This window comes from Elephantulus edwardii, unplaced genomic scaffold (assembly GCF_000299155.1).
Source record: "Elephantulus edwardii isolate Elephantulus edwardi_28Jun2011 unplaced genomic scaffold, EleEdw1.0 scaffold00045, whole genome shotgun sequence".
Classification (NCBI taxonomy): domain Eukaryota; kingdom Metazoa; phylum Chordata; class Mammalia; order Macroscelidea; family Macroscelididae; genus Elephantulus; species Elephantulus edwardii.
Genome location: NW_006399795.1, coordinates 3,110,476 through 3,127,537, shown reverse-complemented (window position 1 = coordinate 3,127,537; position 17,062 = coordinate 3,110,476). Strand labels below are relative to the sequence as shown.

At 41.0% G+C, this 17,062-nt stretch overlaps 1 protein-coding gene across 1 annotated transcript in view; it reads left to right on the top strand.

Annotated features, from left to right (window-relative positions):
- KIF1B (kinesin family member 1B) overlaps window positions 1-17,062 on the top strand; it is a 201,412-nt gene that overhangs the window by 145,246 nt on the left and 39,104 nt on the right. The window contains exons 23-30 of the mRNA XM_006885766.1: window positions 1,945-2,123; window positions 2,695-2,832; window positions 3,961-4,209; window positions 10,337-10,455; window positions 12,588-12,673; window positions 13,001-13,130; window positions 13,319-13,481; window positions 16,693-16,783. Coding sequence (XP_006885828.1) covers window positions 1,945-2,123; window positions 2,695-2,832; window positions 3,961-4,209; window positions 10,337-10,455; window positions 12,588-12,673; window positions 13,001-13,130; window positions 13,319-13,481; window positions 16,693-16,783 — 1,155 coding nt within the window. The remainder of the gene's footprint in view (window positions 1-1,944; window positions 2,124-2,694; window positions 2,833-3,960; window positions 4,210-10,336; window positions 10,456-12,587; window positions 12,674-13,000; window positions 13,131-13,318; window positions 13,482-16,692; window positions 16,784-17,062) is intronic.

Below are 17,062 nucleotides of genomic sequence, written 5' to 3'. Positions count from 1 at the left end.
GTGGAAAAATTGAGATTGTTCACAGCTTTAGTTTGCTTGGCTCCACAGTCAACACTCTTGGCACCAGTAGCCAGGAAATTAAAAGACGTATTGCCATGGGAAAGTCTGCTGTTAAAGACCTTTCCAAAGTTGTGAAGAGCAGTGGTGTCTCTCTGGAGACTAAGGTGCATCTGATACAGGTCGTGGTCTTTGCAACCACTTGTTAATGCATCAGAGAGTTGGATAATGACTAGGGAGGATAGAAGGAGAATTGATGCCTTTGAGCTGTGGTGCTGGAGAATAGTATTGAGGGTACCATGGACTGCTAGGAAAACAAACAGATTCTTCCTGGAGAGGGTTAAACCAGGCTGCTCTTTGGAGACAAGGATTCTGAGGCTTTCTCTAACATACTTTGGACATATTGTAAGGAAGGATGGGTTCTTGGAGAGGGACCTCATGCTGGGGAGGGTGGCGGGACAGCACAGGAGTGGAAGGTCCTCTATGAGGTGGATTGATTCAGTGACTGGGGTAATCAGGATGGCTGTGTCAGAGACAGTGCAATTGGCACAGGACAGAGCAGAGTTTGGGGCTGTTGTACATAGGTTCGCTATGAGTCGCAAGCAACTCGACAGCACATAACAACAACAACATACTTCGGGCATGTTTTGAGAAAGGGCCAATCCTTGGAAAAGCACATCATGCTGGGATGGTCAGAGGGAAGAACCTGAACGAGTTGGCACGGTGCATCTAACAGTGTGTTTGGGAGATTGTGAGGTGGCACAGGAGAGGTCACGGGTTAGATCTCCCATTGAGTTATAGTTGACTTGATGGCACATAACTACAGCAACCTATTTGCAGCAGATTGCCACAGCTGTCCTCCACAGGGCCTCTGAGTGGGTTCAGATCACCATCCTTTCATTTGTTCACATAACCAAACCCAATAAAACCCACTGCCATGGAGTGAGTTTCTGCTCCTAACGGTCCCCCATGGGGTTTCCGAAGCTCTAAGACTTCGTAGGTGGAAACTACCCATCTTTCTCCACAGAGCATCTGGTAGAGTCAACCACTTACTTTTTGGTTGGTCTCAAAACTCAGTGCATTTTAGACACCAGACCTTCGTAATTATCCTCTCATTCTCATTGTCGCAGATTCAGAAATAACTTATGGCTGACTGCCAGCAAGTTTTCAGAGGCTATAAACCACCTGGGAGGAGATGGCTCATCTTTCTCCCTCAGAGCCTGTGGTGGATTTGAACCTCCAGGGTGATGCCACCTTTGGGTTAGCAGTGCGGCTCCCTACTCAGTAGGCCACTAGAGCTCCCTTGGAATTGTTTCCCAGGAAGCTCTAGATTCATGGTTTTGGTAATACTTACCATTTTGTAATTATTTATTAGTCACTTCATGTAGACGAATAGAAGCAGAGGCTAGATTTTGTTTCCTTACTATTACCCAGCATTCCTTGATGAAGTGTTACTGGCAAGAAATAAAAGACATGATGAATGCAAAGCAGTTACAAAAAAATAAATACTTTTTAAGAGCAGTTCTCACCCTCTGAATGTTCAGTGGGAAACCTGGCACTTCTTCATTTCCTCTCCCTAGTGAAGGACTAGAGAGAGATGGGTCCGTCTTCCAGTGTTCTCTGTGAGGACTATGAAAATCTAGTCTTCAGTCAAGCAAAATAGAAAGATGAAGATTGTAGTCTGTGCCTACACCTTGTTCTAGGATGGGAATAACAGGCTGTAGACAGTGTGATTTAAATTAGGATTAAATCCTGTGATTAATATGCTTTTGGCTGTTTTGGGGGTTTGGTTGTTTTATTTCCTTTTCTTTCTCAGTCATAAACTGCCTGTTGAGTACATACTTGGTGTTTTACCTTTTTCCCCATCAACAATATCACCTTGTCTTTGAGACCTTCTTGCCGAAAACAAGACCATTGGTTGACCGATGATTGATCTTTTCTATTTAGGTGCAGTTCCAGTTTGTTCTGCTCACTGACACCCTGTACTCCCCTTTGCCTCCGGAGTTACTTCCCACGGAGATGGAGAAAACTCACGAAGACAGACCTTTCCCTCGGACGGTGGTTGCGGTAGAAGTCCAGGATCTGAAAAATGGAGCAACACATTATTGGTCTCTGGAGAAACTCAAGTATGAGAATATTATTTACCTTTACTAATGAAGTGCCCCAATGAGTATTCTCAAACTTTGCTCTCGGAAGTCCATGTTGCTTCCTCTTCCATGCTTTCTAAAAACTTGTCTCTAGCTGGTTGATATTTCCATTCATCCATTTTCTTTTAAATTTATAAGTGTTCCCATTTCATGATATCCATTTAAGTCCTGGATCTAGCCGTTAATCATCTTTTCTGACTGTGACCTCATGGTGACCAGTAATGAATAGGAAGGTTACACTCTAGCCTCCTTTCCATATAGTAAGATGATTTTTTTTTTCCTGTTTCAAAATATTTGTGAGGTAATGTACCATTAGACTACATTTCTCTTATTTACAAGAGGTTAGGTGGCTTTTCTTGATTTCTGGTGACTGGTCTCTCAACTCAGACATTTTAGATGCTCAATCCTTTGTTCTCTGAACTTTGCGCCTTTGTTCTTCAATAACATTAAATGTTGGGACCACGATTTTTAGTCTTGCATGGAAGATGCTTCCAAAGCAAAATTTTACTACAATCTCATGATACTTATCTATTGCTTTATGTTCCTATAGGCAGAGGCTGGATTTGATGCGAGAGATGTATGACAGGGCAGGGGAGATGGCCTCCGATGCCCAAGACGAGAGTGAAACCACCATGACAGGCAGTGATCCATTTTATGATCGGTTCCATTGGTTCAAACTTGTAGGAAGGTATGTGGTGATTTTCTCAATGGCTTTTTTTTTTCATTCATGATTAGTTAAATTTTAGTTGTTTATAACCTCAGCAAACATGATAGTGTCTCCTTTTTTTTATAAAGGAAATCTAAAAAGTCCCCCACCTATAATTTTAACCACTGTTACTGTTCAATATATTTTTCCTTCAGTTTTATTCAACTTACATAGTTGTTTATAGTATCCAGTTTTCACCCAAAGTACTTCTTGCTTCCCAACTCATTCGTGACCTGTATAGGAAAAAGTATAGGAAAATGGAAGTCTGAATCCTGTGCAGTTTAAAACCATCGTTTGACTTCTCAGACTGCACTCTGTCCATGATCTGATTGGCCTCCCCTGACTCATTTTTTGGCAGTTCATCTCACTTTAGTCTTTGCCAAGGAGAAGTTAATGATACACTTTGATAGTACTTGGACCTCTTTTACATATACATAAAAGTATTTTCAATGTTCAGTGAAAACAAGGATTACCTTTGTGAGTCTTTATTGTTCCAGGTTCTTAGAGATTTCAAATTATAAAAACAAGGAAATATGAAGAAGTTTTAAGCTTAATTATTTCAGAATTTGAGTTACTTTTTAATTGTGAAACCCTTCCTTTAAAGAGAGTTTTCAAATTAATTAAAAGAAGGAGCTGACATTGTAGCCTTTTCCAGAAATAGAATAACTCTTCCTCCCTCAGTCCCCTAATGGTAGTCTTTAAAGAGATGAATACTTGTTTGTATCTACTTTTTTTACCTGCTCCAAGGTGATTTGAACATTTTTAAAAATGCTTATTTCTTTTTCATATTGAGTGGCTTCTTTGAGGCCTGGATGCTGATCTTTTATGGGGCTGGAGAATATAAACGTTTTACTACACAATATTTACATAGATTATTCAACTTATCTATTTCCTTTAAGGATGAGTCCTTAACTTTTTCAACCTGCCCTCGTTTCTTTTCACCTGATCTGAACGATTTTATGCTTATTTTATCCTTTTGCTTTTTCCACTTGCTTTTATTGTGTTGATTCCTCAGTGGGTTCTGTCTTGTTTGCACCCATTGCTTCTGTTTAACCAACTATTCCTCTCTCCCTGGCTGTGTGAATTGTCGTCGTGTTACCTTGTGTCTAGCTCCCCCATTTTCCACGGCTGTGTGAATGAGCGCCTGGCCGACCGCACACCCTCCCCCACTTTTTCCACGGCCGATTCCGACATCACTGAGCTGGCTGACGAACAGCAAGATGAGATGGAGGATTTTGATGATGAGGCATTCGTGGATGACACCGGCTCTGACGCAGGGACGGAGGAGGGGTCAGATCTCTTCAGTGACGGGCATGACCCGTTTTACGACCGATCCCCCTGGTTCATTTTAGTGGGAAGGTTGGTGAGGTTATTGTGAGAAAGGCAAAAAGGGACCAGCTCTTGCTGTACAGGCGTCTTTGTGCAATTGGGGGTAATCTTGCTTCTTAGCCAAGTCAATTCATGAACATTCAGTCCAATGTGTTAAGCTCTTTTTAAATGCTGCCCTGGTTAAAGAGAGACCACATGCATTGTTGGAGTGAGGTACTTAGTCTACTCAGAACAGCATGCAGCGACACAGAGGAAGACTTTATGACAAGAGAGGACCCATTAAGTTGCCCAATAATTTTGTTCTGAGGAAGGAACTCCAAAGGAGAAAGTAATTAAATCTAAAAGTGTAATGGGTTCAGAGAATGGCACTGTGGGTTAGATGTTTCCTCTTTAGAGATGTATAAAAAAGCACACTTAACAAAACCCCCAAACCACTGCCATCAAGTGGATTCCAAGTCACAACAACCGCCCGTCAGGTTTCCAAGGTGGTCAGTCTTTATGGGAGGCCACTGCCCATTTTTCTCCCATAGAGAAAAATTGAGCTCTTGAGTCAAGCCATTAATAAGCTTTCAGTTAGCAACTCAGCACATAATGCACTGTCCTACCAGGGCTTATTCAAAAAGCATAAGGAAGAATACCCAGATGGAAAAGAAATCAGAGCAAGGTCAAGGTGAAGCTGCAAATTCATGGCAGCAGTAGAAGTCAAGAGAACAGAATTGGAAATCAGCTATGTTTAGGTCTCTTCTTTGCTCAGTCTTCTGAGCTCTAAAAAAGAATCAGGAAAGTCAGTCTTCATTCATTTTTTACTAAAAAAGATTTCTTTTATTGGTAGGTTTCACAGAACTTATCTCTAATTGTGACTTTGGCTTCTGCTAACAAACTACCTGTAGACTTTAGAATGATGAATCCTAGAAAAAGTATTTGTTGACATTTTCAACCGTGGACATTTGCTCAGCACTAGATGAAACTGCTTTGTCTTGTTTAGTTCACCAGACTGAGGCATTGTCTCTGGCTCTCAGTTTGTGCATCCATCTGACAATGATCCAGAACCCTCCATGCACACATTCCTAATGCTAGTTAGTCTTTGTCTATATCCAATCTTCTCATGGAAGCAATTTTAGTTACCAGTTCAACAGTGCAGCACTCACTGCATTAACCAGAAAGTTTGTCCAGATTATAAGCGTAATTGTAATGATATATTAGAACCAGTGTTGTTGAACTCTAAAAATAAGGAGCTTTGTCAGTATAGAATGGACAAGACTTCAGCCCTTTCAGAGGCCTGAAATTCTAAAACATTGTTCATAGCACAGTGTTGGTCACCTGGTAGGAACTTAATAAATAATATAGAAAGTTATCATGTTTATCAATAGATAAAGAAGAAAAGGTATTTTTATATAAATACTGCAATTATGGGCTATAATATTAGGTAGTCTCTAGATTTCACAGTGGTAAAGAGGATCCATTTTCCATGGACAAAACATAAAATGATGAGGATGGCACAAGATAGGACAGGATTCATCCCCATTGTTCATAGGGTCACAATGAATTACATTCAACTCAGTGGCACTTAACAACATAGTAGTGAAGTTGTTCTGCTGGTTTATGATCTGAAATAGGTGCTTAGGATCGATTTGCTTAAGAATTTATTTTAATATTATTTGAGAAAAGTAGATGGGACAGTAGTACCTTCTTTATTACCGTCTGCGCTTCGATAACCTAATAGTCAGGAGCTGCATCACCAGCCCAAATTTTCGAGTCCACCAGCTGCTCAGTGGAAGAAAGATGGACATTCTCCTCCTCTGTGATTTACTGTCAGGTATAGGTCTGCTCTGACTCAACGGTACACAACAACAACAACAACAACATATGTTTCAGCACATTTCCCTGCTTTTCTGTGAGGGCCAGCAATTAGAACCATGCTTCTGGCCATCGACTACTGCTTCTTTGTGCCAGTTGCACAGCTGGCTCCTAGAGCATCTTATTTGTGCTCTTCACCATCGCATTGTGAGAAACAGCTTCATGTCATGTACTATGATAGAAAGAGACAGACTTAACTATGAAATCCTAGGCCTTGTTTCAGCATATCTTAGTAATGTTACTAACCTAGCACAGAGGACTTAAGCCTATTGGTTTTTCAAGTATAAAATGAAGTCTTAGGTGGAGGCTGTGAAGGCTTTAAAAATTTCTTTCAGATTCTGAAATCCACACTAGCAAAATGAATGACTACCCTTCACTAGGGTTTTCATCTATTCAGAAGCATTTCTATTTTGAGTCAGTTATATGAGAAACATAAAACCTCATATAGGGTGGGGGCATTCACTGGCTCTTAAGATCTGTGTACAATTTCCCCTCAAGTTTTAAACGTTCTGGCTATGTTAATTTTAAAGCGTATTAGATTTAAATTAAAACTCCAAAGATGCATTGCCTTCACACCAGAACCTAGTTATAGCTGACCCTGCAGTAGGTTCTCCTGAGACTGTAAATTCCACCAGAGGAGATGCCTGTCTTTGTCCCATGGACCTGAAACACCAGAGGGGTACCACTTCAGGCTTAACAGTGCAGCTCCCTAAGCACTGTGCTGCTTAAGATCTACTCTAAAATAATAACTTTGATTTTCAAGTAGCATGTTCATGGAGCTGTGGCTCATGAATTGACCTTTTCTACTAGTGCAGGTCCTCAGATTCTAAAACTAGCTGCCTTGCAAAAAGGAGGTTAGGGAAGAGATGAATTCACAGCGCTCATGTTCCACGTTTGTCCTTGATAACTTCTTATGTTCGAACAAAATGAGTAATGATAGAACAGCTTCAGCCAGTGCAAGGTAGTCATCATAGGTGTAAAAAGAGTAGTTTTCTTAATCCTGTATATTTGTGACTCACAGGATTGAATTTCCGATATTGGCACATAATTGCAGTTATAATTCACTTGTAAATTTTTCCAGCTTATAAAATTCCTTTTGAAAGTTTTGGGGATTTTGGCCTTGGCTACCTCTAGTGGAATCTTTATGTAAAGAAAATAAAAGAGCTTGTCCCTTTAGCTGTTCTCTTATGGCATGCTGGGATGTTATGAACCATCCTTTGTAATTTGGGAACAAATGTTACTATTTACTCTATAGGTTGACATGGGCGGGAGAAAAAGAAGTTATTCTGTCGCCTTTTTTGAGTACATGTACTGATATTCTTTCTGTAACCATCACCCTAATTATGCTGATTTTTCTTACCTTTGTTCCCTTTTTGATATAACTTCACAGACCTTCTGCTAATACATCCTTTGCATTTTCTCCTCTCACCCCTGTTCTCCTTCAGTCTGCTAAGCCAAGGTATATGGACTGGCAAGTCTTCCAGTTTAAAAAGCTTTGGAAAGAAGCATCTAGGGTGGATTTGGGGCTGAGGACTCGATCCTGATACTGAGACTGGCAGTGGTCTTGCGATTATGCACTTGTGCATTCCTAGTGCCACTCAGTGGTCTCCCCTGCTGCTACCTAGACTTGGAGGGTTCTCCTTTCTAAAAGGGGAAATGTACACTGTTTTGAGATTTTGTATGTTTACAGATAGATTTGCCTCACCACCAACAGAAAGGAGATTGTCTTTAATGTAAGCTTAAACAGTACTTGATTGTAATGTTTATGTGTAAATTATAATGTGCATACGGTATCGTTGACTAGCAAGTGGTTTTTGGGTTTTTTGAGTGGGTTTTTTTAAATTTTTTTTATTTAAAAGCTTTTATGCCTGCTTTTAAAGAGCTATTTTTAATGTAGCATATTGAGTATAGTTAGGAGTCTAAGCAAGTTCCATGTAGTTAATATTTATCACAAGAATAGTGTGAAGTCACCCTCGTACAAAGTTGGATGGTTTTGCTTTTCTACCTCTGGTGCAGTTTGGTTTTCTGGCAAATCTTCTGTCTAGTTAAAGATAGAAGACAAATCATTTTCCTGCTCCCTGATGGACATGTGTGTTCAGTCACTAACTAGGTACTTAGTGAGTCTATTTACAATACACCAGACCCTCTGCAGACAGCAGCGAGGCAAAACCAAACAGGGTCCTTCCTCTCAGCCTTACATACACCTTGATGGAGGAAACCGGCATAAGCAATCACAGAAATAAATGAAGATTATATTATGATGACGTTGCTGTTGTGTACCATCAAGTCGGAACCAATCCATAGTTGACCCTCCAGCGGGTTTGCAGAGGAAGTTAATCACAGGAAGGAGATTGCCCATCTTTCTCCCAAGGAGCTGCTAGAGAACTTGAACCTCATGCCTTTGGGATTGCAGCACAATTTCTTGCCACTAGGCCACCAGAGCCCCCTAGATTATATTATAGCAGTGATGGAAAATTTATGTATGTTGCCAGGAACATACAGCATTGGGGGGGACAGGCCCTGGACTATTCACATATTTGTAATAATAACTGAAGGTAGGGAATTAGAGGCATGAGGTGAGCAGTAAAGTACAGAAAGGACTCTAGTCAGGGACATGTATGTGGCTGAGGAATTGTAAGTGGCAGGTCTGACCAGAATGTCTTAACGGATGAAGGGAGCTTTGGAAGAGAAATTGTCCATTTGGTACCTTGTGCCAAATTCATAGTCTATTAACCTCTGTGACCATAGTTGATGTATGATAATCATGTTTGAAATCCTTTTTAGAAAATGTTTTATTTCCTTTTTTTGTATAATGAAACTTTAAACCCTGTGTTTCTTAATATTGCCCCTACTCCCTTTGGAGCAGACTGAAAGGGAAGTCGACATCATTTGTTCTGCTTTAATGTTCACATGCAATTGTTTTTTAATAGTTTTCATTCATATTTCATTTATGCTTTTGTTATTAATATTTTGCTCTTTCTCTGTGACGTATTTTGCCTACTTCCAGAATTTTCTTTCATTATTTTAAGTTGAAGTCCCAAATATCCACCCCATCTTCCTTTCTTCTTTGTTTTAAAGTAGATTTCAGAGCAGGAAAAGAAGCAGACAGGCTTATGTGTCACATGAAGTTTCGTTTGACTTTTTGATGCCATTATTTGCTATGTCTTTTGTCTTATGTTCAAAGATCAGCATATACCAAGTAGGGAGACAGGAGTAACAGTGGGAACTAGATTCCATTTCTCATCCACTGATTGGAGTAAAAATTCTTAAACTTCGTGATAATCAGTTTTCATTCTTTTTAAAAATCGATAATGGCAAAGCAAGGAGAGCTAGGATAAAACATAATAGCATGATAGAATGCTGCTAGTATATTAAAAATAGAAAATGTTAGATCTGTAACTTTTAGTGTGGCATTTCTGAATTAGATTTGAGTCTCAAATGCAATCCCTTTAAGGCTTAGCATGTATCTAGATGCCGTTTCAGAGTCTGCTCTAAACTTAGTATTTGGCAATTTCTGGCCACTTAGCCTCCCACCTGCCCATATTTGTCTGTTTATTATGTCAGTCACCCTACTTGAAGCTTGCAATCATTTATAAAGATCATGAATCATAATGCTGTGGTACAAAGTCTGTTTAAGAGTTGTTAACTCTTCCACTTAATATTTCCCTATGGGTTTTTTTTTCTCTGACTTACGTTTTATATATGTTGTTGTGTACCATAGAGTCAGAATCGACCCATAGCTGACCCTCTGGTTGGTTTTCAGAGGCAGTTAATTGCATGGGAAGAGATTGCCCATCTTTTTCCCATGGAGCAACTAACTGGAGGCCTCAAACCAAGTGCCTTCGGGATTGCAGTACAGTTTCTTGCCACTAGGCCACCAGAGCTCGTTTTATATATGGGGGACAAAATGAAACAAAACCTCATTATAATAATTCTTTACCCTGAGAGAGTTAAGTCTTTAATGGACTTCATTTCTCCTCCTCTCCCTTTAGCAGTCTTTGTAAAGCAGGCTCTTGAAAGTCTACTTCCAATTGTTACTCTTCTACCTACAGTAATAATCTTTATGGAGTAATTTGGTGTAAGTTGGTCTTTGTCAACTGCTTTGCCAAACGATGGCATTTGTTTATGTCTTTGACTAAAGAAGTAAATTGAGGCAACCTGAGAGTACAGAACAGAGGGGATGGATTGAGACAAGGCCCCAGAGCCAGCTCTCAGATTCGTGAAGATATTCTTAGTGACTCTGAAAGTCAGCTTCTGTCTCTGGGATGCTCTGATGTTTTCTCCTGGTGTCTATCCCTAGGGCATTTGTTTACCTGAGCAATCTGCTGTATCCAGTGCCCCTGATCCACAGGGTTGCCATTGTCAGCGAGAAGGGAGAAGTACGAGGATTTCTGCGTGTAGCTGTACAGGCCATTGCAGGTAGGTCACCCTCCTCACAAAGAAAAGCTGTGGATTCTTTGCCTAGAGACAGAGCAGGCTCGTTCTGTGTGGGTTTAACTTTATTTACATGTATAACCAGAGGCAGGGTTTTTGTTTCTCAAAAACTTCCTTGCTTGCTTTCCTGCTGTTGTTCCCAAGAGTCATAAGTTCCCTTCTTAGTCCGGGATGCTATTATTTGGGGATAAAGGAATTTCATTTAACACAAAGTAAATACAACCCTTGGATCAACTTTATAAAAGTAATTTCCATTTTGAACAATGCTGCTTTAATCGCTTTCGAGGTAGCAAGATTTTTTTAGAAACTTTTCCTGCCTAATTTTTCTTGGAGTACTTCTAATTCGCATGTTTATCCTTAGGCAGCTATTTTGTAAAACATGATCAAGGTACTGATGTTTTTCACTTTTCCATGATCCATCCTACGTTCGAAGGAAAGAATGTGGCCATTTCCTGACATTTTTCTGCCATGATTGCCAGATTGTGTGCTATGTTTAGTGACCTTTCAGCCTTTTCCCCATGGAAACCTGTGGCACTACCAATACTGAGTTTCTGAATGTCCCCTCCAAAACTACACTGCAGCATTTTCAAATATTTGTTATGTATTATTGAATATAGTCTTGCCAAGATGAAAAAGGGTCAGTATTTTCTAGATAAGAAATTTGGGCAATTCCAAGAATAAAACTGATTCTTTATTAACCTGTCTTGTTTAAGTGAAAGAGCTTGGAATTTGAAGGAACACTGGTCATTTTAATACTTGGATCTCATTCTTTTTTATGCAAAATATTTGTTTTTCTTCTTCTCCCCCCCTCCCCCAGATGTAGCCATTTTCAGGGACCTTAATGATCTCACTTATCCTTAAGGCTGGTAACATGGCTTTAATATTACCAGCTTTCAGAATATTTCTGCAAAAACATACACAGGTTAATACTTTAGTTTTTGACTGTGTGGATCATAACAAACTGTGACTGACTCTCAGAAGAATGGGAATCCCAGAACACTTTGATCATGCTAATGCGAAACCTATACTTGGACCAAGAGGCAGTCATCAGAACAGAGCAAGAAAACACTGCATGGTTCAAAATTGGGAAAGGTGTACGCCAGGGATGTGTCCTATCTCCATAACTTTTCAACCTGTATGCAGAACAGATTATCCCAGAGGCTGGGCTCTATGAGGAGAAGTGTCTATGAGGCGTCAGGATTGGTGGAAGATCTATTAACAATCTGCGTTATGCAGATGACACAACCCTGCTTGCTAAAACTGAGGAGGACCTGAAATGCTTACTGCAGAGGGTCAAGGACTGCAGTCTTCAGTATGGATTGAGGCTCAATGTTAAGAAGAGAAAGATTCTCACCACTGGACCAATTGACAGCATCAGGATGGATGGTGAAGAGATTGAGATTATTCACAACTTTAGTGTGCTTGGCTCCACGGTCAGCACTCTTGGCACCAGTAGCCAGAAAATCAAAAAATGTTTTGCAGTGGGAACATCTGCTGATAGGGACCTCTCCAAGGTAATGAAGAGCAATGGTGTCACTCTGGAGACTAAGGTGTGTCTGATACAGTCTTTGCAATTATTTGTTATGCATCAGAGAGTTGGACAATGACTAGGGAGGATAGAAGAAGAATTGATGCCTTTGAGCTGCAGTGCTGGAGAAGAGAGTATTGAATGTACCCTGGACTGCAAAGAAAACAAACCGATTCATCCCAGAGAGAGTTAAACCAGGCTGCTCTTTGGAGGCAAAAATTCTGGGGCTTCATCTGACATACTTTGGACATACTGTAAGGAGGGACATCATGCTTGGGAGGGTGGAGGGATGACGCAAGAGGGAAAGACCCTCTATGAAGTGGATTGATTCAGTGACTGGGATAATCGGGATGGGTGTGTCAGAGGCAGTGCGATTGGCACAGGATAGAGCAGGGTTTAGGGCTATTGTACATAGGATTGCTTTGAGTCACAAGGGACTCCACAGCACATAACAACAACAACCTCATTTTAAAGTTCTCAACAGCATAAATCCAACCTCTTTCTATTACAATACAGTAATAGTTGTTTTCCCTCCTCCTGTGGTATCTCATTCAGTCTGGGGTTTTTTTGTTGTTTTTTTCCTACTTAGCGGATGAAGAAGCTCCTGATTATGGCTCTGGAATTCGACAGTCAGGAACAGCTAAGATATCATTCGATAACGAGTACTTCAGTCAGGTGAGAAACTGTCCAGGAAGGGGGGAAGTACATGGACTTGGGAGAATTTCTAGCAGTAGAGACTAGTTCTCCTACTTAAAATTTAAAAATATAGTTGGTAGTCCCCCAGCCTTAATAGAATATGGGATATGCCTAACAGGAACAAAGGTAAAGATTCCACATTACGAAAGATGAAATCAATATTTATATTTTATCGAACCTTTTTTCTCAGGCAACTTTTATTCCATATAATTTTCCTTTCACTAGTACTTGTTGGGCAAGTAAGGCACATGGAGAAAAAGGTTACTGTACTACTTAATCATCTACCTACCTCTGCCTTGCTTTCAGAATGACTTTTCTTCGGTTGCAATGACCCGTTCTGGTCTTTCCTTGGAGGAGTTGAGAATAGTGGAAGGACAGGGTCAGAGTTCTGAGGTGATCACTCCCCCAGAAGAAGTCAATCGAATGAATGACTTAGGTATGTAGACAGAACAGAATGTACTTGAGTGTGGGTGTTTTCAAAGAGGGGAAAACACTACCCTTTGTCAAGGGTCTTCGTGATTTCATCAGTGAGGAACGGACATAATGCCTAACCTTCTCCTTTTTGCAAGGTAGTATGTGTATTATCAGAACTATAAGTGTGTTCCTTTATTTGACCCTCTTTAGATTTGAAGTCAAACACTTTGCTGAATGGTAAGATGGTTATGGAAGGGTTTTCTGAAGAGATTGGCAACCACCTGAAACTGGGCAGTGCCTTCACTTTCCGAGTAACCGTGTTGCAGGCCAGTGGAATCCTTCCAGAGTATGCAGACATCTTCTGTCAGTTCAAGTAAGCTGTTCTACCTTCCTACCTATTAACTGGGATGACACGTGTCCAGATCTTTTGCATACCATATAGTGCTTGACATTCAAGAGAGTTTAGCATTCACAAGCAGTAAACCACTAGCAGTCTCGGAAGTAACACTTTCTTCATTCAAGTTTGGAATAACAACAGGAAGCCAACAGTGGCATGAAACAGGGTATAGTGTGAGAGACAAGTATGCTCTGAACCCTGCCAAAGAGCTTCTGTGAGGACTAACTCCCTCCGTCAGCCTGGAGTCTGGTCCTGAGACGGCTGTTAATTCGCTCATTTAGAGCTCTGCATGCTGAAATGTCTTCTTCATGGTTCTTTTTTTTTTAAATTTTATTATTATTCGTATGTGTGTTGCCCCTCCTTCTCCAGCAGAGCATCTGATGTATTCGAACTGTGCGCCTCTGGGATTGCAGTGCAACTTCTTGCCACTAGGCCACCAGAAGCCCGCCCTTCATGGTTCTTTTGCATTGTTGATAGTAGCTGTCAAGTTACTTGCTCCCTAAGGAGACCTTGTGTGAGTTAGAGTAGGACTGTTCTCCATAGCGTTTTCAGAGCTGTGACTTTTGGGCACATCTTTGGATCTGTCTTCTGAGTTATCACTAGGAAACACCTTTTGGAGAATCTTACATTTTATTGCCTCCCAAGATCAATGTATCCTTTCATTATGCGGAAAGCAAAGTTGTACAAAAGAATGAAATCTGACCTACCCCTATACACAGTGATGCCACCAAAATGTCCCATGTCTCCCTGGGGATCCTAATTTCATTTCTGAAGTATCACTTTGACTTAAATGTCTTAACCAGGTCCTTAGCTAAATGTGATTACCATAAAGCACATCAAGAAAACAAAGATTCTCACCACTGGGCCAATTGGCAGCATCAGTATGGATGGTGAAGAGATTGAGATAGTTAACAGTTTTTGTTTACTTGGCTCCACAGTCAACACTCTTGGTAACGGCAGCCAGGAAATCAGGAGATGAATTGCATTGGGAAAGTCAGCTGTGAGGGACCTCTCAAGAGTACTGAAGTGCAGCGACATCAGGCTGGAGACTAAGGTGTACCTGATGCAGGCTATAGTCTTTGCAATTACGTGCTAATGCATCAGAGAGTAGGACAGTGACTAGGAATGATAGAAGGAGAATTGATGCCTTTGAGCTGTGGTGCTGGAGAAGAGTGCTGAATATACCGTGGACTTCTAGGAGAACAAACAGATTTATCCTGGAGAGGGTGAATCTAGAAAGCTCCTTGGAGTCAAGGATTCTGAAGCTTCTTCTGACATACTTTGGGCATGTTGTAAGGAGGGACTGGTCCTTGGAGAGGGACGCCATGTTTGGAAGAGTGGAGGGACGGTGCACGGCTCAGGAGAGGAAAACCCTCGATGAGAAGAATCGATTCTGAGTGGAGTGGTGGGAATGAGTGTGTTTGAGACGGCGAGGTTGGCACAGCATAGAGCAGCATTTAGGGCTCTTGTACATAGGGTCCCTATGAGTCACAAGCGACTCAATGGCACATAACAACAACAACAATCATAAAGTAAGTCATTAATTTGCTATCACTTTTAATTGTTGAAATAATGTTACCTATTCAGTATTGATTTTACCTGTTTAAGGTGTTTGCTAACAGCTCTGACGTTAGGGTAATGTTGAGCTAGCTGATAATCACTTTTTGGTAACACTATGATTCTAATTTAATAACCAATATATTTTGTGGAAAAGACTTACTCAGTTAGCTGATGTCTACGGCGATGATAATGGTATGTTAGCCTTTCTCCTAAAATCTAGAAAGAGGACATCCCCCTTTGGAGGAAGATCATGATGAGACCTAAAATCTTGAATTTTTAGAAACTGTGTAAACCTTGTATACAGAGACTAAACAGCACCAGAGTCCTGTGACTGACTTCATGTGTCCCCAGTGCAGTTTATCTGTACATCCTACAATGGCAGAATATTGTTCTTTTTTGTTAGGTACTGTCATACCCTGTAATCGAGTCATACCCTATAAACAACAGACCTAAATCCTGTCCTATCCTGTGTCATCCTCATCGTCTCTGATAGTCACCGTGTCAGCTCACCTCATTGAAGGTCTTCCGTTCTTTTCACTGATCTGTCTTTCCAAGGAATAGCCTCTCCTACTCTCCTAGCCACATGCCCAAACTAGGAGACATGAAGCTTCTCCATCCTTGCTTCCAAGGAGCACTCTGGCTGCACATTTTCCAAGACATACCTGTTTGTCCTTTTGGCATTCCATGGCTTATTCAGTACTTTGTTCCTACATCACAACTCAAAGGCATCAGTTCTTCTTCTGTCATTCATAGTCACCTGATTCTTAGCCTGCCTCTGGCAGGTTAAATGAATAAGGGATGGGAGGATAAAAAGAAGAGAAGGAGGGAGCTCTGATGGCCTAGTGGCAGGAAGCTGCACTGCAGTCCCAGAGGCACACAATTCAAATCCACCAGATGCTGTGCTGGAGAAGGAGGGGCAATCGCCTTCTGTACTAGTCAGATCCAATTTGATGGTACACATACAAAAAAATTTTTTTTTTTAAAAAAAAAAAAAGAAGAAGAAACGGAAAAAGATTTGGAGAAGAAAGAAAATAGGGAGGGTGCTTATGGTACACTCCACGCCGCAGTGCCACACTCCATCCCACGCTCCACCGCATCCATCATGCAGAAAGCCTGGGAAAAACATGCATTAGTCCCCCTGCTGGGGAGTTCATTTACATGACAAGACCTTTTATCTTCTTGGAGGGCAGGGACAATGTCCTTCTAAAGGATGTTTCTATTAAGTACAAATCTTTGTGATAAGTATTTTTTTAATACCTCACTTTTATTTCAAACTAATAAAATCTCACCATTTGTGAGAGTAAATAAAAATAGCCCATTGACATGAAAAAAAAATCTCAAAATATCTTTTATGTGTCAAGTCCTGTGCCAGAGTCACTCTCTGTCAGTGAAAGCCACACTGTGGGAGAAAGGGGGCCCCAGTGCTGGAGGAACACCAGTCATTTTGGGGGGGAAAGAACCACCACACTATGTGATGTATAAAGTGTTCTGTAAAAACATTCAGCTAAGGAATCTGCATAAGCAGGATATTTCTCTCATTGAATCCAAGTTGGACTTTTCTAATGGAGACCATGATGAAACTGTAATGTGTAATTCAACTTGTCTTTTTTTGTTGTGGTTTATTAAGCTTTTTGCATCGGCATGATGAAGCGTTCTCTACCGAACCACTCAAAAACAACGGCCGAGGAAGTCCTCTAGGTTTTTATCACGTGCAGAATGTAAGTGACTGCACCTTGTGGCCCCCTGTGTTGAGGGTGTGTGTGTGTGTGTGTGTGTGTGATGCACTTAAGTGGCTGGTGTGAGGAAGCACAGGCTTGTGTGGGCTCCTTTCAGAGTTCAGAAAGCGGTCTGAGGGAAGCAGCTCTGCGAGGGGCGAAGGGAGAGACTAGACAATAGAGGGAGTGGTCAGAGCAGTGAGGTAATCCTAAGTAGAAGAGCAGCCAGCCTTTATCTAAACTACAATAGGTCCTGTGACCAGAATCTTCCATCAGTTTGAA